The sequence below is a fragment of the Peromyscus californicus genome, unplaced genomic scaffold, assembly GCF_007827085.1.
Source record: "Peromyscus californicus insignis strain IS unplaced genomic scaffold, ASM782708v3 Scaffold_12__1_contigs__length_115047231, whole genome shotgun sequence".
Classification (NCBI taxonomy): domain Eukaryota; kingdom Metazoa; phylum Chordata; class Mammalia; order Rodentia; family Cricetidae; genus Peromyscus; species Peromyscus californicus.
Genome location: NW_026294413.1, coordinates 71,884,390 through 71,908,987, shown reverse-complemented (window position 1 = coordinate 71,908,987; position 24,598 = coordinate 71,884,390). Strand labels below are relative to the sequence as shown.

The 24,598-nt window shown below is 45.7% G+C and overlaps 1 protein-coding gene across 1 annotated transcript in view; it reads left to right on the top strand.

Moving 5' to 3' along the window:
• Window positions 1–24,598, top strand: part of Rpgrip1 (RPGR interacting protein 1) — a 54,520-nt gene that overhangs the window by 12,379 nt on the left and 17,543 nt on the right. Inside the window, exons 6-16 of the mRNA XM_052733297.1 lie at window positions 3,082–3,187; window positions 6,800–6,823; window positions 9,619–9,765; window positions 11,978–12,051; window positions 14,374–14,507; window positions 16,692–16,852; window positions 17,883–18,026; window positions 18,435–18,585; window positions 22,260–22,712; window positions 22,972–23,126; window positions 23,880–24,222. Of these exons, the coding sequence (XP_052589257.1) occupies window positions 3,082–3,187; window positions 6,800–6,823; window positions 9,619–9,765; window positions 11,978–12,051; window positions 14,374–14,507; window positions 16,692–16,852; window positions 17,883–18,026; window positions 18,435–18,585; window positions 22,260–22,712; window positions 22,972–23,126; window positions 23,880–24,222 (1,892 nt within the window). The remainder of the gene's footprint in view (window positions 1–3,081; window positions 3,188–6,799; window positions 6,824–9,618; window positions 9,766–11,977; window positions 12,052–14,373; window positions 14,508–16,691; window positions 16,853–17,882; window positions 18,027–18,434; window positions 18,586–22,259; window positions 22,713–22,971; window positions 23,127–23,879; window positions 24,223–24,598) is intronic.

Here is a 24,598-nt window from a genome sequence, read left to right as displayed (position 1 = left end):
GGCCACAGAAGAGCTGGGTGTGGCAGCATGTGTCTACAATCTCTGCACTAGGGTATTGGAGACAAGGGGCTCCTCGGAACTCATTGCCTAGCTAGGCTCTGTATGAGACCTTGTCTCAACATCTAAAGTGGAGCGCAAATGAGGAAGAGACCCAGTGTCAACCTCTGGCCTCCACGTGTATGTATATGAGCATGAGTGTGAACATACAGGTGCGCGCGCACGCACACGCACACGCGCACACGCGCACACACACACACACACACACACACACGCACACACACACGCATACACACACACCATGTGGAAAATGGACAGCATTATTTAGATCAGTCTTTTAGTTTCATAGCCAAGTTGAATAAGAAGGACCACATACACCTGTCTCCACAGCCTTTTCGCTTTATATTGTATTTAAAATGTTTTATTTAGATTTATTTTCGTTTCATGTTTATGAATGTTTACTTACACATGTGTCTGTGCACCATGTGAGTGCCTGCTGCCTGTGAAGGTCAGAAGACTATGAGGTTGCATCCAGCCACCATGCAGATGCTGGGAATTGAACCCCAGTCCTCTGCAAGAGCAACATGTGCCCTTAACAGCCAAGCCAACTCTTCAGCTCCTCGTTATTTTTCAGATTTGTGTGGTGTGTGTGTGTGTGTGTGTGTGTGTGTGTGTGTGTGTGTGTGTGTGTGTGTGTATTTAATGAGGGAATGTTTTGCCTACAGATATGTTAGTGCACTGTGTGCACCTGGTACCAGAAGAGGCCAGAAGAGGGCGCCAGACCCTTGGAACTGGGCTTGACTGCTGGTTTAACCTGAGACTAGAATCTCTGCCTTCCAAGAGCAGTACATGCTCTTTACCACTGAACCCAAAGTGGTGCCTTTGTTACAAAATAACTAACAGTCAGAACTGGAGGCACATGCCTTTAATCCCAGCATTTGGGAGGCAGAGACAGGCCAATCTTTATGAGTTCAAGGCCATCCTGGATTAAGCAATTCCAGGCAAGCCAAGGTTACATAGTAAAACCCTTTCTCAATGAAAATAAAAATAAAACAAGACATCAAAATGAGCTAATATTGACACAGAGGCAGCAGTTCATATTAAAGTTCATACTTAGGTGTGGTGGCATAATGCCTTTAGTCCCAGCACTCTGGAGGCGGAGGTAGGTAGAGCTCTGAGTTTGAGGCCAGTCTGTAATAGGTAGAGCTCTGAGTTCGTGGCCAGTCTGTAATGGGTAAAGCTCTGAGTTTGAGGACAGTCTGGTTTACAGAGAGAGTTCCAGGACAGCCAGGGCTTCACAGAGAAACCCTGTCTTGAAAATTAAAAAAAAAAAAAAGAAAAAAAGAAAAAAGAAAAAGGAAAAAAAAAGTTCATTCTTGCTATTGTGCACGCTGGGAGTTTGGGCAAGTGTGTAGTTACAGGGACCCACCATTCTGTATCACGGGATAGCCACTGCCCTGAAAATGGCCTGTGCTCTGCCTGTTTGTGTCTCTCTCCTCAACCTCTGATGACCGTTGAGCCTTTTGCTCTCTATGTACAGCTTTTCCTTTCACCCACAGTATTGGATAGCTCGGATTGTACAAATGCAGCTTTGAGGTTCGCTCTTTTCACTTAATCACATGCACTGAGGACTCTACCAGGTTCCTGTCACGTGAAGCAACCCACCTCCACCCCACCCCTGTTGCCTCAGGCTGAATAACAAACAGTCCATTGATTTTTCTTTGTTTTCATTGTATTTTACTTTTTTCCTTTTGAGACAGGGTTTCATGTAACCCAGGCTGGCCCAAATTCACTGTGGAGCAGAGGAGAATCTTGAACCTCTGACCCTCCTACTTCTTCTGCCTTCCCCTTCCGATCCCTGGGATTCCAGGCATTCACCACTACATCTGTTTTATACCATGCTGGGGATCAAATTCAGGACCTCCTGCTTGCCTGGAAGTCCTGCTTCTCTCTACCAACTGAGCCACAACCCCCAGCCTGTGGAGACCCGTTAAACATTCAACACTTAAGCCCCATATTTAATTACTTGGAGGTAAAGTCTAAGTAACAATAAATTTTAAAGATCTCGTTTGTAACTAGCCAGTACAGAGAGTGAGAGATGCTGGGACAGAGTGAGCCTAAATCCTTCCTAATATCTTTTAAACTTTTCTTTCATTTTCTTATGTATGTATGTATGTATGTATGTATGTATGTATGTATGTATTTTTGAGACAGAGTTTTACTACATAGCTCTGGCTGCCCTGGAACTCACTGTGTAAACGAGGCTGGCCTCGAACTCACAGGTATCTGCCTGCCTCTGCCTCCCAAGTGTTGAGATTAAAAGTGTGTGCTATCAAGTAATTTTTTTGTTTTTGTTTTGTTTTTTGAGACAGGGTTTCTTTGTGTAGCCCTGGCTGTCCTAGAACGTTCTCTGTAGACTAAGCTGGCCTTGAACTCAGAGATCTGCCTGCCTCTGCCTCCCGAGTTCCAGAGTGCTAGGATTAAAGGTATGCACCACCATGCCCAGCTAAGTCATTTTTTTTTAAAAGGGCCAACTTGGGCTATATAGTGAGATGTCTCAAAAATATAAATTAAATCAAATACCCAGAAACATTATCCCCTAGGTTTGGAAATAATAATAGCCTTCCTATGTCTCTATAATTATGTTTCTAAGGAAATAAGGCATATATTTAGTTGGACTCTGTAAGATTTCTGAGAAAATGTGAGAACCATAATTTAAAAAAATAGTTAATCAAGGCTTAAGGTTAGTGGTCCTCAGATCTTAACTGTCGTAATTACAAACAGGAGGAGTGGGGCTGGTGAGATGGCTCAGAGGTTAAGAACGCTGGCTCCTCTTCTAGAGGTTCTGACTTCAGTTCCCAGCAACCACGTGGTGGCTCACAACCGGCTATAGTGAGATCTGGCGCCCTCTTCTGGCCTGCAGGCAGAACACTGTGTACATAAAAAGTAAATCTTAAAAACAAACCCTGAGGAAGGGTATTTTGCAGACTGTTTCTACTTCTGATGTGTTCTGGGGAAACAGAACCGGCTCCAGCAGGAGGTACTGGGCCCCAGATGGAACAGTTTAGTGCCTTCTATTTACAGAGCCTCCATTAAGGAGAACGTGGAGCTGATTCGACTTAAAAAGCTCTTATATGAAAAGAATGCCTCACTGGCGGCCACAGAAGCCCAGTTAGCACAAGTTCAAGAGGTGAGTTCTACAATCAGCTGTGCCTTTTGGAGAGGGAAAAGCCAATTCGTTCTTGCATGAAGCCCTAGGTTCAATCCCTAGTACTGCAAAAATGGGAGGGGGTGTTACTTAAAACAAAACAACACAAAAAAGCTCTAGCTACCTGTGGTGAAGGGTGCCTTTAATCCCAGCACTTGGGAGGCAGAGGCAGGTGCATCTCTGTGAGTTCCAGGCCAGCCTGGTCTACAGAGGGAGATCCAGGACAGCCAAGGCTACACAGAGAAACACAGTCTTGAAAAACAAAACAAAGCAAATAAAAAACCCCACAAAAAAACCCCAAGAACAAAAACCAACCAAACAAACAAACAAGAACCTATTCCTCCGCTTCCTTCTTTCCCTGTCCTTTTCTTGTTCTTCCTCCACTTTGTACTCACCCCCCTCTTTGTGATGGGCCCTTATTCTGTAATATAGGCCAACTGAAACTCACTATGTACCTCAGGCTAGCCTCAAACTTGCACACTCCTTTCTACCCACCCACTCCCACCCCATGCTGGGATGTCCAGTGTGTCCACCACACTCAGCTGATTTTTTTCTGTCTTGCATACATGAGATCATAATTCAAAGACACTAAGTTACTTGTCTAAGGTCATATAATTTACAAGTGGTATTCAGAGCCAAGCCTTGCCAGTCTATTGTTTTCTCAGTATTTCTCATTATTTCTCTGTTACAGAAAAGACTCGGGCTCTTGCCTGGTAAGGTGGAGTTTGGCAGGGTTAACTCATGTCAGGTTTTGGGTCCCAACCAAAGGGCTCAGAATGTAATTCTGTAATCGTCATAGGGGAGAGCAGGAGACAAGCCTTTGGTGAGCACTTTCTATCTGCTGAAGACTCAGTCCTAGATGCTTATAGCATGTGCCCTCTTAATTAATACGTCAGAACTGATGGAGGTAAACACAGCAGTGAGGAAACTACACCCCAGAGGAGACAAGCAACTGGATCGAGGTGTAAAAAGAGTAAGAGGCAGAATAGGATTTGGTTCGGGCTAGCACCATGGCTTCCCCCATTATCAGGTCAGAAACTACAGCAGAAATGATGGAATTGTGATGTCAAGGTCTAAGTGAGACCTCGGCACCATTCTTTTATGGAGCCAGTATGTACAGAGTATTAGATCTGTGCAGAGCCCTGAGAAAGGAAGATGACACTGGCAGCGTAGTTTCTTTCCAACCCATGGTGCCTCCCTGGTTGTTTTCTGACTTAAAGACCACAATGAGGAGTCACACAGCTCTAGTCTCCAAGGCCGTTCCTGGAGTGAGAGTGCAGCAAGGTCGTAGAACAACTCTAGATGAGGTAGGGGAGGTACCAAGAAAGGAAGTGATCAGGTATCAAAAAAGGAAGTGGCCGGTGTAAAGAGAAAAGGCTTCATAAATGGGGACTGGATCGGTGGCTCAGTGGTTAGGAGCACCAGCTGCTCTTCTAGAGGACCTTGGTTTAATTCCCAGCACCCACACGGTGGCTCACAACCGTCGGTAACTCCGGCTCCTGGGGATCCAGCTCCCTCTTCTGGCCTCTGCAAGTACCAAGCATGCAGTGGTGCAGAGACGCACGTGCCGGCAAAGCACCCACACACAGACGGTAGAAATTAAAGTTTAAAAACATTCTAAGAAGAACGAGCCGGGCGGTGGTGGCGCATGCCTTTAATCCCAGCACTCGGGAGGCAGAGCCAGGTGGATCTCTGTGAGTTCGAGGCCAGCCTGGGCTACCAAGTGAGTTCCAGGAAAGGCGCAAAGCTACACAGAGAAACCCTGTCTCGAAAAGCCAAAAAAAAAAAAAAAAAAAAAAAAAAAAAAAAAAAAAAAAAAAAATTCTAAGAAGGATTCATAAAGGAATCTGTTCATGAGCTAAATTCTGAAATATCAGAAGAGTATCGTGCAGCACCGAGTGTTCAAGAAAAGGGAAGAATTTCCAGGGAGGTGAATGTAAACACGCTGAAGGTCTAGGTCCTGGAGCCTGTCTGTCAGACATTTAGGCTTCAGCACGTAGATAATGAGCAGCTGGAGATGGGTTTTGGACAAACTGGTCATAAGATCAGCTTCTTCCCTCCAAAAGATCTCACAGCCTTTGAAAAGCATGAGATTTGAAATACATTTTAGTACGTAAAGAATGTCTTTAGGAAAATGGTTGCACGGTACTAATAGTTACTAGTTACAGGGGGTAGGAATGGATGTAGGCGATGTAGGAAACTTTTTATATTGTCCTGAAATCTTCAAGGTCTCAAGAATTGCAGTATCTCAAGAGGATCATCAACAGCACAGCAAGTCTGTGGCCAGCCTGGACCACGTGACATCCTGTCTCAAAAAAAAAAACCAAACAAACAAAAACTAAACAAACAAACTAAAACCAGGAAAAGGGGCTGAAGACATGGCTCAGAGTTTAAAACAACTTCTTGTTCTTGCAGAGGATCCAGGTTTGATTCCTAGCATCCACATAGAGGCTCTCAACAGTCTCTATCTAACTCCAGGTTCAGGGGATTTGATACCCTCTTCTGACTTCAGCAAGAACCAGGCACATATGTGGTGCACATACATACATGCAGGCGAAACACACATACACATAAAGTAACTAAATTTAAAAAGAAAATTTCGGGGCTAGAGAGATGGCCCAGTGGGTAAGAGGACTGACTGCTCTTCCAAAGGACTCGAGTTCAGTTCCCAGCACCCACATGGCAGCTCAGAACTGTCTGTAACTCCAGTTCCAGGGGTTTAGACACCCTCACAAAAAGATACATGCAGGCAAAGCCCTGATGTACATAAAATAAAAAAAATAAATCTAAAAAAGAAAAATGCAAAATTGCAGAACAGAGTAAGGCTGGAATGGCCGATACAGAGTATAGACACAGAAATCCCACAGACGCCCAGGACAGGATTACCAGGGAGACTAGAGGAGGACCCAGGGTGAGAGAAGATTGCAGAGAAAGGGATCTTACTTTGATAAATCCAGGACACAGAAGCACAGGCTCTGTCCCCAAAAGGAGAGAGAGTGAGGTCAATGGAGAAATGAAGGGTAGCTTCTGGATTCCTGCTTTAGGTGAGTAGATGGTGGTGGCGTTAGTCTCTGAGGTTGGGTCTTCCTGCATTCAGCACTGTCTAAGACATGGCTGCTCTGCTGAGGCACAGTGTATCTTTCTTTCTCTCTCTCTCTCTCTCTCTCTCTCTCTCTCTCTCTCTCTCTCTCTCTCTCTCTCTAAGATTTATTTATAAATTTACTATGTATACAGTGTTCTGTCTGCATGTATGCCTGGATGCCAGAAGAGGGCACCAGATCTCATTACAGATGGTTGTGAGCTGGGAATTGAACTGGAGTCCGTTGGTAGAGCAGCCAATGTTTTTAACCTCTGAGCCATCTCTCCAGCCCCACTTCTCTCTTTTTGAAATAAGGTCTCACTGTGTAGCCCTGGCTGGCTTGGAACTTGCTCTGTAGACCAGGCCAGACTCAAACTCATAGAGATCTGCCTTCCTCTACCTCCCAAGATTCATGGCATGGGCTACCACACCCAACTATATTTATCTTAGAGAGATGTCACATATATTGTGAAAATGGTGCATTGGTGAAAATAATCCTTAATTGTTTCTTCCAGGCATATGAAGACTTGCTCCAGAAGGTAATTTTTTTTGCTGTTTTTTAAGACAGGATTTACAGTAGTACTTTTTCGTTAGGACCCCCAGCCCACAAATAACGACCTGGGGACTTCTTCTTAATTATGAAAGCTCAGCTAATTTATTATTTTTAAACTATTTATTTATTTTTCTATGACTGTATGTACCCATTTTCTTTTCTTCAGCATCTAAGCACATTTTTAAGCATACTATATCTGTTTAGAGATCTTCTTGGTCTGGACCTGACTCTACTGCAAATCTGCAGCATTCTCTAACCACATGAGAGAAATCTTAAACTGTTTGGCTAGGCCCTCTGTGACTTTGGCTTGTGGCACTGGCATCTGGCTCCACCCCCTTTGGGTCCTCCTAACTGACCATCCCTGCTGCACCTAACTGTCCCAGCTCTGGGAAGCTGCTGTGGCAGATGTTTGTACCTAGTCTCCTGCTGCAGAGTAGTGCATCAGCTGCTCCTAGCAGGGCCTCTTAAATGAGACCATCCTCTTAAACAAACCTTGCCTCTGTGTGCTGTGAGCAATGGGCTCTGTGTATGTGCCCCACATTGGGTGTCAAATGTAGTTGGATTTTTCTTTGGGCTGTTGGCTTGCAAATAATGACGCCAAGACATTATTAATCCTGAAAGCTTAGTCTTAGCTTAGGTTTGTTTCTAACTACTTCTCTCTCTCTCTCTCTCTCTCTCTCTCTCTCTCTCTCTCTCTCTCTCTCTCTCGGTTTTTTGAGACAGGGTTTCTCTGTGTAACAGCCCTAGTTGTTCTGGAACTAGCTCTGTAGACCAGGGGGCCCTCAAATTCACAGAGATCTGCCTGCCTCTGCCTCCCGAGTGCTAGGATTAAATGTGTGTGCCACCACTGCCTGCCTAACTACTTCTTATAACTTAAATTAACCTATATTTTTTTAATCTACATTTTTCCAGGAGGCTTGTTACCTCATCTCCATACTGTCCATCTTGCTTCCTGTTGTTTTAAAAATATTAAGTGATGCTGGTTACTGTGCAGAAAGGTCATAAGGCACAAGCCACAACAAAACCCAATATTAGAGCTTTATTAGGAGGAGGGGGAATGGACAAAAGAACCAGGCCTGGGGAAGAAGCACGTGCAGAGAGGAGAGAGAGAGAGAGAGAGAGAGAGAGAGAGAGAGAGAGAGAGAGAGAGAGAGAGAGGAGAGCAGAGGAGAAAGATTGGAACATATTTTTAATTTTTACCTGAGATAAGCTTTATCAGAGATAGATTATTTTAAGGCAGCTGTTTCCTTTATTAGTTTAGCATCCAAGAGACACCGGTGATCAATTGTTGAGAGCATTTAACAGTAATAGATGTTTATATTAAAGTCTGTTTTTGCAGAGCCCAGACACTTTTGGGTCTGGGGGTGTAAATACCTTTTAACTGTTACCACCTGGGTATCTATGGCGATCCTGTAACAATTAGCTGAGTAGTTAATTAGAAGAGGGGACCAGGAAGAGAAAAGCTTGTGGGGTGAGACTTCATTCTTCTGGAATTAGGGACAAGGCGGAGAGCAGGGCCCTGTCTGTGTCCCTGTGCATGAGGAGGAGAAGCGCTTCTGACAAGTCTGGAGTGAGGCACATGGAGGGAGCAATGAAATGAAAGTGCCTACCTTAGTTGGAAAGTCTTTTCCCATTAAGTAACCCTGAAAGCACAATTAAATCTGGTGAGGTGGGTAAGGCTGTCCTCCCTAACCCGACAATGGGGAAACGAGGAGAGGTGGAACCCCAAACTCCCTCAGGACTGATTAAGTGGCTTAGTGTCCAACAGGAAGGAAACAGATCACCACTGCTGCGTCCGGGGTTCCTTGTGAGCCTGTGGCCAAGCCTAGGAGGTCTTAGTTTGATGTCCCCATGCCAATGTGTGCATGGGGACAGTCAGCTGATCAGTTATCTCTCTAGGTGGCACTTTGAACAAGGCTCAATTGATGGCCTGGCAGGGCACGCACTAGCCTGCCTGGCCTTCTAAAACAGGGACCTGGAAGCCCTTATGCAGCTACTCAGATAGCGTGTGCCAGCATTTGGCAATTCTGTTCATGGGCTTTCTCATCTCTCCCATGGTACATCTTAAACGCCACAGCTGAAACTTCTGCCTGTGGGGTCAGGAGTCTTGCTCTCCAGATACTCCAGTTTTAGCCCTAATGTCAGGGAGCTCTGGGAGACAAGAGACGGATTTTATTCCGTGTCTTGAATTTTTTTTTTTTTTTGATAGTCCATGTCTGTATAGTGACTCTGTCTTTCTTCTTCCCAGAGTCCTCTCTGTCCCTGGAAGTCCCACTTAACCTCTTCCTGCTTTGCTATTGGTCATTCAGCTCTTTATTAAACCAATCAGAAGGTGCTTTGGCAAAGATACATCTTCACAGTATAAACAAATATTCTTCAACAAGAATCTTTCTATATAGCCCTGGATATCCTGAAACTCACTATGTAGACCAGACTGGCCTCAAATTCCAGAGATCCCTTTGCCTCTGCCTTCTGAGTGTTGGGATTAAAGGTGTGTGTCTTCAAAAAAAAAGGTAATTTTTTTTTTTTTTGAGACAGGGTTGGGTTTCTTTGTGTAACAGCCCTGGCTGTCCTGGAACTCACTTTGTAGCCCAGACTGGCCTCGAACTCATGCCTCTGCCTCCCAAGTACTGGGATTAAAGGTGTGTGCCACCACTTCCCAGCTTGTGGGGGCCATTCTTATCCAAACTACCACATGGTCATTCTTTGAGTTGCTGCTGTCTGGAGACCATTCCTGTTGAGTCATGGGATCGTTCCTAGAGGGATTCCCCTTGTCTGCAGAATCAAGGAATACTGAATGCAACCCACAATGCCTTCCTCAGCCAAGTGAATGAGCTCAAGGCTGAGCTATCAGAGGAGAGCAAGAAGGCCATGAGCTTGAAGACCCAACTGGAAGATGTGTCTATCTTGCAGATAACTCTGAAGGAGGTAAATAATAGTAGTGAAGAGATGTCATCAAATGTGCTATATTCCAGGGTCGGGAGCAGCTCAGTTAGAGAGTACTTGCCTAGCACATTCAAAGCCCTGGATTTGTTCCTTAACATTGCCTGAAGCAGGTGCGATGCTGGGCACTTGAGAGGTAGAGGCAGGGGGATCTCAGAATTCAGTCTGTCCTGGTGAAAACTGACTCAGCAAAACATGTGTTGGCACACATCTGTCATCCTAGCAAAATGGAAACGAGATGGTGAGATGTTCAAGGTCTTCTTTTGATGTACAGTAAGTTTGAGACCAGCTTGGGCTACATGATAAACAAACAAACAAATGTGTGTGCTGCCTGCAAATTGGGATAAAGGACTTCAACCTCCAGCTGAATTGAATCGTAGAAGTTCTCTCATGAGTATAATCAGTGGATCCATATTAGGTTAAGTTATAATACATTTATAAGGATTAAGTGTTTTATACCAGATTTTTTTGTAATTTTAAGTTTGCCCTGCAAGAGCTCTAAGATAATATAAAAGGTATAATTTCAGGACGGATGGAAATTTAAAAAAAGGATAAACTTCACTCATCAGCAACAAAATACAAAGTTGGTCAGTGACTAGAGACCATTTTCCTCTATCAGATTTACTTATATAAATATTCACAGTTCCTTGTGTGTGTTCTCATTTACTATAGAACTTCTTTGGAAAAATTTAGTTGTCTTCATGAATATTTTGAATGCACACCCCCTTTAATTAATTCTGCAGCTTCCTTCTTAGGGTTGTATCTTACAGCACTGCTCTGACAGTGGGACAAAGGTGTATGGACAAGGCTGTTTGCAGTGTCCTTTCTATTTGTAAAAGGCCAGAAACAGCTTAAACGTCCATCAAGCCCTCAATACTGCTATGAATGTGTGCCCTGCCTTCCTTAACAGGCCTCCCGACAACTGAATTTCTCTACTTTAGTAACTAAAAAAATGTTTTCTATTCATCAGATTGTCAATGTCTTATGAATAAACTGCTGAGTAATTTCAAAAAAACAAAAACAAATGTGTGTGCTGGACCAAGTCTGAGGCCCTGAGGAAGGCATTTTTTTTTTAATTAAAAACTGCTGCATTCTAACTTCAAGATGTTGAAAATGAGCATCATAGCAACAATATGGCTCTTCCACGAAAAGCATCTGTTTTACGTCTGTCGGTGCTTTGCTTGACTGTGTGCCTATGCACCACGTGAGTGTCTAGTATTTGCTGGAGTCAGAAGAAGGCATTAGATCCCCTGAAAATGGAGTTACAGATGTTTGTGAGCCATCATGTGGGTGCTGGGAATCAAACCCAGGTCCTTGGGAAGAGCAGCCAGTGTTCTTAGCTGCTAACCTGTCTCTCTAGCCTTGCCACTTAATTTTTTCATATGAGAACAGTGAGCCTCCAAAGTGATTAAACCACATAGTTTAGATGATTGCAACATTTGAGAATTTATACTGGTCCATTTTCTAGAGTCTTTTTTTCTTTTTCTTTTGCTGTTTTTTGAGTCAGGGTCTCACTGTGTACCTCTGCCTAGTCTGAAATGCACTCTGTAGACCAGCTGGCCTCGAACTCACAGAGATCTTCCTGCCTCTGCCTCCTGAGTGCCAAGGTTAATCTTGGGTACCACCAGGATTGGCTGTGTCTTTTTTCCTTACGTTTATTTATTGTGTAGGTACATAGACCAACGCTTAAGTGCGGAGGTCATAGGACATCTTTTGAGTTAGTTTTCTCTTTCTACCCTGTGGGTTCCAAAGATCAGACTCAAGTCACCAGGCTTGGTGGCAATCGCTCTTATCTGCTGAGCCATCTCACTGACATTTTTATCTTTTGCAATGCTTTGTCATCTCTCTGATGGTAGGAACACAGATGTAAGGAAAACTGGCTCAAAGAGTTTTCACTAATTCCAGTGAAAATTCCCAGCCTCCTTTCAACTGGCTCCAATCTTTTGTTGGTTTTTGTTTTTTGAGACAAGGTTTTTACTGTGTGGCCCTGGAGGTCCCAATGCTTACTTGTAGACTAGGCTGGCAGGGAACTCAGAGATTCTACTGCCTCTGTGCAGTAGATTTAAGGTGTGTGCCACTGCCAGGCCAGTCTTTCAAACGACACCTTGTAGAACCAGTATAGAAGAGCCCATGCCCAAACTCTGGTCTGCAATGAAAAGCAAAACCAGCATGGTCTCAAGGATTCTGTCGTTACTAGTTTCAGGTCAGAGTTGAAGATTTGGAAAATGAACGAAAATTGCTGAGTGACAGTTATGACAGACTCTTGGAAAAGTAAGTACAAAGTATGGTCCCAGAGCACTGTTTTCTACAAGAGAATTATGGGACTTTACAAATCTTAAACAGACTGAACAGGCATGGTGTTACACACCTTTAATCCCAGCATTCCAGAGCAAAGGCAGGCAGAGATGGAGGCCGCCAGGCCAGCCTGGTCTACAGAATTTGTTCCAGGACAGCCAAGGGTATATAGAGAAGGTCTGTCTCAAAGAACAAAACAAAAACGAGATAACAATAATGTTCAAAGGAAAGGCAAGGTGTAGACAGGCGCGCTAACCCTACCCTGGCTTGTGCCTTTTGGTATGCAGAGACTATGGATGTGAAAGGGCACCTTCACTTTCACTTTAGGTCTTTTTATCACTTTTCTTTAATTTTTTTTTTTTAATTGCCGGGTGGTAGGGACACATGCCTTTAATCCCAGCATTCAACAGGCAAAGGCAGGCCAATCTCTGTAAGTTAGAGGCTAGTCTGGTCTATAGAGTGATTTTCAGGATAGCCAGGGATGTACAGAGAAACCCTGTCTTGAAAAAAAAAAATTTTTTTTAACTTATTTTTACTTTATGTGTCTGGGTGTGTTGCCTATACACCACAAATGTGCCTGGTGTCTGCCTCTCGAGACTAGAAGAGGGTGTTGGATCCCTTGGAACTGGAGTTACAGATGGTTATGAACCATCACGTGGGTACTGGGAACTGAACCTAGGTTCCCTGGAAGAGCAACTAGTGTTCTTATCCATTGAGTCATCTCTCCAGCTTTTCATTTTAATTTTTACACTATAAACATATACTCACGTATTAATTTTGTAATTAAAAGGACCTAGCTGTGCTCCATGGCACAGGCCTGTAATTCCAGCTATTCCAGGAGCTGAGCCAAGTAGATCATAAGTTTAAAGCCTATCTGGGCTACAGAATGAGTTTGAAGACAGCCTAGGTAACTCAGTGGGACTCTGTCTCAAAATAAAAGTAAAATGAGGGCTGGAGACGTTAGTGGTAGAGCATTTTCTCACATGGGAGGTCCAGGGTGCAATCCCCAGTACCATTAAAAAAAAGTGCAGAGAAAATTTTTTAAAAAATCAAAGTGCCTTTTATCGTGGTTAAAGACAACAAAGGGAGCTGGGTGTGTGGTCCTGCACCTGTAATCCCAGGATTTAGGAGACTGAGGCAGGAGAATCAAAAGTTTCCACCAATTGGGGCTGGAGGAGAGGTCTCACGGTGGCACCTGGGTCAGGTGATGGTGAAGCTCTCCTGTGGCATTAGCTGCTGCCGGTCTCTTTATCACTCAGAATATTTATTATCTTCTTGAGTCTTCAGGTGATATATAACACAGCTTTGCACTTACTGTGTAGCCAAGTATGACCTTGGACTTCTGCTCTTCCTGCCTCCACCTCCAGAATGCTGGGATTACAGGTGCATGCCACCATACTTGGTCTGTGTAGTGCTTAGGACTGAATGCAGAACCTTGTGTATGCTAGGCAAGAAACTTTTTTTGGGGGGGGGGCACAGGGTGCTGGGATTAAAGGCATGTATTACCACCACCCAAGTAAATTGTCTTTATGTGACATTTATTCAGAAACTTTTTTTTTTTTTTTTTTTTTTTGCTTTTTTGAGACTGTTTCCTCTGTCTTGGAACTAACTCACTCTGTAGACCAGGCTGACCTTAAACTCAGAGATCTACCTGCCCCTATCCCCCTCTCCCCCAAGTGCTGGGATTAAAGGTGTGTGCCACGCTTGCTGGAACATGGTTTTTGTTTTTTGTTTTTAATGTCAGGTAATGTATAAGTTACAAATAGGTGTTTTCCACTCAAGGCAAGCCTAACAGCGACACGCCGTAGGGTAGAGGGACAGGTGTTGAAAAGCTTGTGTTTGTCCTTGAGTACAGTAAGTCATTTAAAAAGGTAGTCTCATTTAAAGGCACATGCTCTCTAAAGCAGCCAGTGGCAAAGGCAGACAAGGGGACGAGGTGAGAAAAGAAAGCTCCTGTTTCTCAGTTCTAACTCAGGAAGCCTCAGCATGCCTTAGTAACACATGGGGTGCCTAAAGAAAGCCATCATGTTGGAGAAGTTCCTTGAGAGCTGAATGATTGGGGCGCCAGCATAGTGGAACCCTGGAGACTTAAGTAGAAGAGACACTGAGCAACTCCTCAATGCCACCCAAAAGTTCCAAAGCAGTTGGCAAATGACAGTTACAAATAAAGCCGGGGCAGGAAAACCATGTGGAGAAAGGAATGATCAACTAGGTCCCAGAGATGCTGAAACTGTGTAACAAAGACGCCTTGGCATACCCCTTTGAGGGATCACCTGACACCGTGCCTCCACTTTTCAGCATGCTGGATAGCAGTCAGCCGCCTCACTGGAGCAGTGAGCTCGCCAGGGAGCCGCTACCACAGCAAGCCTGTTCACTGGGCGCTGCCGGGCTGGAGGGAACAAAAATCTTCCTCCAGGCAACCAACGTGAAAGGTGAGTCAGGCCTGAAAGAGCTTTCTCAAGGGCAGTGCCCTCTGCGTCCGGCTTGGGAGATGGGAACTTGGGCCTTTACATCTCCTGTCCCCACATGACCCTGTATTTTGTGGGTCATCAGTAACTAGAATTAAAACGTGGGCAATGAGGTCTTCTTTAGCCAGGAAGACATGATAACTACACACATCTCTTCCCATTTGGAATGATGTCAACTTCTAACTTTATTGTTTTTAAACATTTACTTTATTGATCGTGCTAAAAACAAATTTCTCACCCAGTATGGTGATGACACATGCCTTTAATCCCAACACTCAAGAAGCAGAGGCAGGCAGATCTCTGTGAGTTCCAGGACAGCCAGGGCTACTTAGTGAGACCCTGTCTCAAAATACCAAAAGGAGAGAGAGAGAGAGAGAGAGAGAGAGAGAGAGAGAGAGAGAGAGAGAGAGAGAGAGCGAGAGCACATTTCTCTGGTTTTTGCTTGTTTGTTTTGAATTTGGTCATTTCTGAGATGAGTGGGAAAAAATCACTCATTGTTTTTTATTTTGTTTTGATGTCTAAAATTGAGGATCGAATTATACTCTTGATAGATTTCTGGGTTTCTACTACCATTTTAGTTCCTGTCTCTTTTCCCGATTGGTTTGGTGCTGGGGATGTAACGGAGGGCCTCACACACGTTAGGCCAGTGATCTGCCACAGGCTCTGTCACCCGCTCCTGCCACTAACCACTCACCTTTTTTTTGAGACAAAATGTCACTGTGGCTCAATCTGGCCTGGAACTCTCAGTCTTTTTGCCCCCGAATTCCATATGGATTATAGGCATACATATACCACCACGCCCAGCCTAGCTGGTCTTCACTCTTGTGTCACAGGAGATAGTTTTTTTTTGTTTTGTTTTGTTTTTTTGTTTTTCGAGACAGGGTTTCTCTATGTAGTTTTGGTGCCTGCCCTGGATCTCGCTCTGTAGACCAGGCTGGCCTCGAACTCACAGAGATCCTCCTGCCTCTGCCTCCTGAGTGCTAGGATTAAAGGTGTGTGCCACCACTGCTCAGCTAGGAGATAGTTGTTTAAAAAGCTTTTAAACAATGTCAGGAAGACTGTCCTCTTCATATGGTCTCAGTTCCTGCTGGATAATTTTTCCAATTTTTCTTTAGATCCTAGTATATTCAAATGAGAAAGTACAGGCAAAGAAACACAACACAAGGACAAAAGGGGCCCCACCTTTGCCTTCCAGGACATAGCAGGAGGATCGAGAGTTGAAGCTAGCCTGGGCTACATAGGGAGACTCTGTCTGTCTCAGACAAAACAAAGGGACAAGAAGGAGCCTTCATGTCGGGTAGGGATGGTGCACACCTTTTGGATCTCTGAGTTCGAGGCCAGCCTGGTTTACAGAATGAGTTCTAGGACAGCCAGGGCTACACAGAGGAACCCTGTCTCAAACAAACAGAGCAAAAAAGAAAAAAGAAAAAAAAGAGCCTTCATGCAGAAGCCGTAAAATAAGAAAGCTTTGGAACATAACGCCAAGCACCTGGCAGTATGCATAAAGTACAAACTGAGTCTTATAAGGTCTGAGGAATTCTCATGTGACTTCTCTGATGTTCCCTGAGTGCTCTGCACTCTGAACGTCAGTGGCCTCCCTTTCCTGAGACATACACATAACTCCCAACCTCCCTCCAGTCAGGGTGGGTATGGAGATGGGGATACAGAGAGCAAATGGCCAGAAGTCACAGTGGAATGAAGTTGGTGAGAGACTGGCTTGGATTGTGCTATCAAAAAAGTAATGTTTAGTGGGGGAATGTAGCTCAGTTGGTAGAGTGCCTTTGAATGCATAAGACCCTGGTCTTCATCATGTGCATTACCTGCCCCTCCCCCAGCTCCCTAGCCCTTCCCAAAAGTACAGTTGGCCTGTCCCAGGCAGTCGAGTGACTGTCGTGGTGTTCTCGTTTCCCTCTCCATCCCACAATTCCTTGGGTGTCGTCTACCTTCTTGATTTTACCTTAGAAGTACAAGTGCCACCTCAAGAGAACGGAGTCCGTAGGCTCGAGGTCCTTTTGTGTCAGCAAGAGGGAATTGCTTTTCTGTCTGAAATGAAGCCTTGGAGCAGAGCATGATTTCACCATGTCACACTCGATTCAACTCCATGGTTTGTCAGTAACTGATTTCATGTCTCTGGATTCCTGTTGTCAGCAGCTCAAGGTGAAGAGCTGAAGCTTGAAATCACCAACATCTGTTACCAGGATGAACAGGAAGCAGAGTCAATAACCACCATGCCCCGGTCTCCGTCTCCAGAAGAGCTGTCTGGACTGGCTACTCTGCCCACTCTGTCCCAACACATAGATGAGAGAGAGGTAAACAAGTGACTCCCCGGGAAGGTTCCGGGCAGGGAAAAACTAAAGGGACAGGACTCTGAGGAGGCTGACAGGAGGTAGAGTTTTGTGAGCCCCACCCAGTACCCCTATGCCTTACAGCTCAGAAGAGGTAGATGCTCCATTATGGTTCGTTAGCATTTCAAACAAGATTTATTTATTTTATTTAGTATGTGGGTATTGTGTTTGCGTGTGTGTCTGTGCACCATGTGTGTACCGGGGCCCAGGGTGGTCGGAAGAAGGCGTTAGATTCCCCAGAACTGGAGTGTTATGGATGATTGTGAACTACCAGGTAGGTCCTGGGAACCAAACCCTGGCCCGCTGCAGGAGCAGTAAGTGCTCTTAATCACTGAGCATCTATCCAGTCCTTTTGTTTAGTTTTTAAAGATTTATTTCTACTTTATGCATAAGAGTACTTTGCTTGCATGTATGCATGTGTACCACACGTGTGTGGTGCCTGCGGAGGTCAGAAGAGGACATTGAATCCCTGAAACTGGAGTTTCAGACAGTTGTGAGCTGCCATGTGGGTTCTGGGAGTTGAACCCGGGTCCTCTGCAAAAAAGCAGGCAGTGCTCTTAACCACTGAGCCGTGTCTCCTGTCCCTAGACTCTTTATACTCGAACTTGAAATGATCTACCGAAGAGCAAACTGCCATGTTGGTTTCCTTCATTATAGCTCCATGTGTGCGTCGGACAAGTTTGTGTGAGCACATGTGCCACGGTGTGTGTGGAGGTCAGGGGGACAGCCTTGTGGAGCTGCTTCTCCCCTTCCACTTTCAAGTCATCAGACTTGCACAGCGAGTGCTTTATCCCCCGGAGCTGGCTCACCAGCCTCCAAACTGCCCTATGACTCACTAACACACTGACTGAGGCCCCGGGTGGGGAGGAGAGAGCCCTTGTACGTTCCTTCTGGAGGAAATTTGCTGCCGGCCTTTTAACAGCTCTCAACAGCTGCTTTAGAGCGCCGGTCGCCACCCATACCCGTCATGTTTATTCTTGTTTTCGCTCTGTAGTCCAATGACCCAGACGCTCAGGCTGAGAACAACCTGTCCCAGATGCTAAGCGAGTTGCAAGTGTCGCATGCAGAGACCACACTGGAACTAGAAAAGACCAGAGACATGCTCCTTCTGCAGCGCAAAATCAACGTGTGTTATCAGGTGCAAGGAAAGGTGGCTTAGGAAAGGAACAGGAGGCTGGGCATATGGGAGCCACCCCCACACACCGGGAAACAGGCAAGGCCTAGGTGGAAGAACCTGAGGGCTCGCCCACACATGCCCAGGCACCCTGGCCTTAGAGGTCAGCTAAGGGGCAGCTCATGAAATGGCAAGTGCTAAGGTTCTGGGTTCATTTCTCCCCAAAGTCCTAGGGAAACAATCACCTTTGGGTGCCGCAAGTGTAACTGGGCGTGAAGGTTCTCAGGAAAACCTTAGCTTTCTTCCTGGGTCACACTCACCCTGCTGAGGAGGTGGCGGTCTCCTCCCCACCCAGCAAGGTCCAGTTTTAAAGCCAGGGCTCTTCGGTTCGGTGCCGCTGAAAGGAAAGGTTCAGCTTTAATTTTGTTGCAGGACGAGCTGGAGGCAATGATGACAAAGGCTGATAACGAAAGCAGGGACCACCAAGAGAAACTGGAGATGCTGAATCACCTCCTAGACCTCAAGAACAGCCGCATAAAGCAGCTGGAAGGTATTTTAAGAAGCCACGGCCTTCCAACATCTGGCAAGTCTTAGCACTTTGTTTTCATCTTGGGTGATGTCACATGACTAACAGTGACCCGCCTGACTCTCTCTCCTGCTTTCTTCCTCTCGTCTCGGTGGTTTTGATACATGGCTTGTGACTTCCTTTTCTTCATCTGGTCAGTGTGAGTCTCTGATTTTTTTCTGGAGAATTTCCACAGGGCCAGTGGTGCTTCCGGGCAGGTTGGGAGAGTGTCACTAAGGGTGACTCCCTTCTTCCCTCTCTGCCACTTCTTCAACTCAGTCCTGTCAGCTTCTAAGATGGTTCTCGCCGGGTGGCAGATCTCTGTCACTCCTTTCCTGTCTTTCTTTCTCTCTAAAAATCTCTGTTGTGATTTAAGGATGTTAGCAGAGGTAGAGAGGTGTCACCCAATGCATTTCCTATTCAGGTTCTTCCTACGTAGTATAGTCAGTCACTTTGGAACAGGGACTGGTCTCGCCCCTGAGTGTCCAGAAGCAGGCGTTGTAATAGCTCAGTGTGGGGAGAGATGACTTAACCCACACCCAGCTCACCACAGTCGGATATTTAAAGCAGAACAGAAGTCGCTTACAAGGAGCCACTGTGGAGTGGATTCTCCGGGCAAGAGAGTCAGTCACAAGCAGGTTCTCTCCTGAGCATAGAACTCCAGGACCGGGAGGTGGGTGGGGCTTACAACACCAGGGTGACTTTGGTGAGGCTGCTGCCAAATAAAAAGGCAGGCCTCCCTTGGATTGAGTCCTGGCTCAGACTCAAGGTCTATCTCATGGTAAACACCCTTACCTCCGTCTGAAGGCTGTCCACTTTCACTTAATTGACCCCTGCCAAGGCAGAATAGTTTTTCCATGTATACCACTTAGTTGTTTAATTTCCTTCTTCCTTTCTTCCTTCCTTTCTCTCTCTCTCTCTCTCTCTCTCTCTCTCTCTCTCTCTCTCTCTCTCTCTCTCTCTCTCTCTCTCTCCTGAGATAGGGTTTCTCTGTGTAGCTCTAGCTATCCTGGAACTCACTCTGTAGACCAGGCTGATCTTGAACTCACAAAGATCCACCTGCCTCCCGAGTGCTGGAATTAAAGGCATGAGCCACCACCGTCCAGCCGATTTGTACTTACTTCCTTTGTATGTTAAGGCTATTAGCTTTGCGTTGTGTAATGTCAGTTTAAACATATTATATTTAGTTATATCAAATATCTATCTATCTATCTATCTATCTATCTATCTATCTATCTATCTATCTATCTATCTATCTTTTGACTTTTTGAGACAAGGTTTGTGTAGCTTTGGAACCTGCCCTAGAACTTGCTCTGTAGACCAGGCTGTCCTCAAACTCACAGAGATCCGCCTGGCTCTGCCTCCTGAGTGCTGGGATTAAAGGCATGCACCACCACTGCCCAGCTAATTTAGTCAATTTCTGTATTACATCTTTTTGTATTTTTTTTCTTTCTTTTTTTCTCTTTTTGATTTTTTTCGAGACAGCGTTTCTCTGTGTAGCCCTGGCTGTCCCAGAATTCTCTCTGTAGACCAGGTTGGCCTCACACTCACAGAGATCCACCTGCCTCCTGCATGAGTGCTGGGATTAAAGGTGTGTGCCACTGATCCTGAGACTTTTGCTATGTAATCTAGGCCGGTCTCAAACTTGCAATCCTCCTGCCTGTTTCCTGAATACTGAGAGTACAGGCATTCACCACCACATTTATTTTTCTTTTTAAAGGCATTTATTTACTTTCTCTCTCTCCTCGTGTGTGTGTGTGTGTGTGTGTGTGTGTGTGTGTGTGTGTGTGTGTGTCTGTGTGTGTGTGTGTGTCTGTGTGTGTGTGTGTCTGTGTTTGTGTATGTGACGTGGCACACTTATGGGGCTTAGAGGACGACCTGCAGGAACTGGTTCTCTCTTTCCATCATGCAGGCTCTACAGAATCGAACTCAGGTCCTTGGGCTTGGCAGTAAGCACACTTACCTCCTGTGCCATCTTGACCGCCTCACCCCTGCCCACCTTTAAACATGAAGACATTGTTGGGGGGCTTAGAGATGGCTCAGCAGTTAAGAGCAGTTGTTTCTCTTGCAGAGGACCTGGCTTCAGTTCCCAGAACTCACATGGATGCCAGCAACTATCTGTAACTCCAGTTCCAGAGGATCCAGCAACCTCCTCTGTCCTTATGGGCACATGTGGTACATATACATATATGCTGGCAGGGCATAAAAAGCAAAAAAAAAAAAAATCTTAAACATTTGTTATTTATATAGGTGTTTTGCCTGCATGTATGTCTGTGTACCATGTTTGTGCCTGCAAAGATCTGAAGAAGAGGGTGTGAGTCCAATAGAACTGGAGTTTCAGACAGTTATGAACTGGCTGCCTTGCAGGTACTGGGAACCAGACTCAGTTCCTTAGGAAGAGCAACCAGTGTTCTTATCCCCTGGTCCGTCTCTCCAGCCACCACCACATCCCATTGTGTTAAACATTTTAAGTTTTTTATTTTTAGTTTTACTTTTAGTAAAACTTTTTAAAAACTTTAGTTTTAAGTTTTACTTACATATATGCTTGTATGTCTGTGTGGAAATATATGCACATGTGTGCCGGTGCCCACAGAGGCCAGAAGAGAATGTTGGATGCCCTGGAGCTGGAGTTACAGGCAGTTGTGAGCCACCTGACGTGGAAGCCTGAACTCAGGTACTCTGGAAGAGCAGCAAACAAACAAATGAATAAACAAATGAATCAGTAATAAATAAATCAACATTCTGATATGCCCAGAACATTTTTATTCTACAGATTTAATTTTCTTTTTCTTTTTTTTTCTTTTTTCTTTGTTTTTTTTTTTTTTTTGTTCTGAGATAGGATTTCTCTGTGTAGCCTTAGCTGTCCTGGAACTCATTCTGTAGACCAGGCTGGCCTTGAACTCAGAGATCTGCCTGCCTCTGCCTCCAAGTGCTGGGATTAAAGGCGAATGCCACCGCCACCAGGCTAGATTTAACTCTTCAAGTAAGGTATTCACACTGTAGGGATTCAGATGTTCCCAGTGTGAAGTAGCCTACATCTGAAAAGGTTTCTGACTGACTGGCCTTGACAACGATATGTGGATTCAGGTCTGTCTCCAAGTCTTGTATCCCATGGGCAGCATTTTGAACCTCTTTCCTGTAAGTTTCCTTTCTTACATTTGAACTCATCACCCTTTGATTCAAAGTGGATTTCTTGATCTCTTGTAATGAAATCAACGTCTGACCAGAGAACAAGGTGCCCTCTTCTAACTGAGCTGGCTGGCTCTACCTAGGCAGGCTTTCCAGGTGGCCAAGGATGCTGTGAAAAACGCTGTCTGTCACTTCTTACTCTCTCCAAGGCTGACACAGCAATCTTTCGGAAACACGGTTTATGTTTCCGATGCTTCTCTTTTAGAGTAGCCTGCACATCCATAGGACCGTGATGTGAGTCGATGTCATTTGTGAAAATGGCTTGCAGTGGTCACTTCTCAGGCCCTCACTTTGCCTTTCCCATGAGGCAGGCAGTGGTCATTTGGCCTTTAGAATTCGAAGCTTCTGGTTGTCACTGTGTTCCTTTCCTCCTTGAATCATACGGTCTCTTGAAATGATCTCGGCTTGGACTTGCACGACTTAGTTTCCTCCCGTTTCCCCTCCATACCCCGAGGACGAGCTCTCTACCTTTTAACGCATAGGCAGCCTTCTTTCCCCTGTAGAGCAGCTCAAGGACGTTGCTTATGGCACTCGGCAGCCGTCCATGTGTCTGGAGCCACGGCCAGCCCACAGAGGCGAGGACGGAGTGGACCTTTCTCTGCTGCATCGAAATGAGAATCTTTTGGAAGTGCACATCCACCAGGCCTTCCTGACCCCTGCTGCTCTTGTGCAGGCTGGGGACACACAGCCTACGACTTTCTGCACTTACTCCTTCTATGATTTCGAAACCCACTGCACCCCCCTCTCCACTGGGCCACAGCCCCTCTATGATTTCACCTCCCAGTTTGTGGTGCAGACAGATTCCCTTTTCTTGCACTACCTTCAAGGAACTTCAGTCCGGCTTGATCTCCATCAGGCCGTGACTAGTGAGCATCATATCCTTGCAACTGGATGGATTTCATTTGACAAGGTGCTAGAGACCGTGGAGAAAGTCCATGGCTTGGCCACACTTACTGGTAAGTGCTTTTGGCTTCTTGTAGTGCTTAGGACTAGAGGCTTCGGGAAAACAAAGAAATTGCCAAATCCTGGAGCTGCTCCCTGGTAGTTCCCCTTTTCCATCCTCTGCCCCCAGCCTGGCCCTGGACTCATGGCAATCCTCCTGCTTCAGCCTCTGGAGTGCTGGGATGTCAGGCATTTCACCAGCCTGGCTTCTGTTCTATTCTTGACTTTCACGACACTCTATTCTCCATGCCGTTCATGCTTTTTGCTATTCAGGAGCTGGTGGAGAAGACTTGGGGGTGTTAGAGTACTGGATGAGACTGTGCTTGCCCCTAAAATCCAGCTTCCAGGCAAGCAATAAGCGAAAGAAAGCCCAGGCCTACCTGTCAGTCAATGTGCTTGGAGCTTGGAAGGCCCTGAAGGATGATGAGGTGAGAAAAAAGATGTACTCATGTGTCTCATGTCATCAGCCAGGTGGCCCCCAAAAAGGACTTGCTTTCCCATCCCCTATGAGTATTCGAGAATGTGAAAAACTGCTACATGAAGGCCAGTCCAGATTCTTCCCGTGGTTAAACTTGAGCAGAAATGAATTCATGCCCAGGGCTAGATACTTCTCGTTGTTGTGAACACATCAGCTTTTCTCTATCATTCTCTTTTTGTAATTGTAATTTTTATCACAATCAGTGATTGGCACTGATATGAGGCGGTCTGTGGAGGGCTACGCCTTCAGGTACTGGAGTCGGGCAGGTTTGTCGCAATTCCCCAACAAGGGAAACTCAGAATCAGTTCCAACCCCCAGAGCTCCCACTCCACGCTTCTCTCAAAGTCAAGTCGCACTCGTCACACTGTTACTGGGCGTCTGGCCTGGCAGTTCCCTCCGGCTGTGTCCATCTTAACGAGCTTGGTGAGGTCATAGGACAACATGTAGGAGTCCTTTCTCTTCTCCTACCATGGGGGAACTGGGATCAAAGCTAGCTTCATTCTCTCTGTCATTCAGTAGGGTAAGCCTGAGGATGAGCTTGCCCCTGCAGCCACCAGAGCCAGGGACAGGCAGACGATGGCCATCGGGCTTTTCCTCATGACCTGGCAGAATAGGTTTCTAGGTCATGATCCTTCTCCCCTCCGTGGGCTGCCCTATGACAGCGTCTCAGGTTGCCCTGAGTCCAAGATCAACATCTTTCCAGTCCAGATCCGAGACGTGGACACCTCGGAACAAACTGCGGATTGAGATCACCAGGTGCTGCGGCCTCCGGAGTCGATGGCTGGGAACTCAACCCAGCCCGTATGTCATGTATCGCTTCTTCACCTTTCCTGACCACGGCACCACCATCATCCCAGCCAGCAACAATCCATACTTTAAAGACCAGGCTCTTTTCCCAGTGCTTGCGACCTCTGAGCTGGACCAGTATCTGAGGCGGGAGGCCCTGTCTATATATGTTTTTGATGATGAAGACTCGGAGCCTGGCTTCTATCTTGGTCGAGCTCACGTGCCCCTGCTGCCTCTTGCACAAAATAAATCTATCAAAGGTGGGCGCTGCACCTTTGGGTGCTCTCCCCAGTGTCACCTCCCTGTCCTTTAAAGATTTATTTAGTATGTATACAGTGTTCTGCCTGCGTGCATCTCATTACAGGTGGTTGTGAGCCACCATGTGGGTGCTGGGAATTGAACTCAGGACCTCTGGGAGAGCAGCCAGTGTTCTTAACCTCTGAGCCATCTCTTCAGACCCTTACTCAACTTTCTTTGCTTACTTGCTTAGAATAGTCACTCTTCCATTTAAAAAACATCCTTTTTATTATGCATGTGCATGCGTGCAGTGAGTCTGTGAGGGAACATGCCACTTTGCGGAGTCCGTTCTCTCCTTCCATCTTTCTGTGAGTTCGGGAGATTGCATTGAAGTCCTTA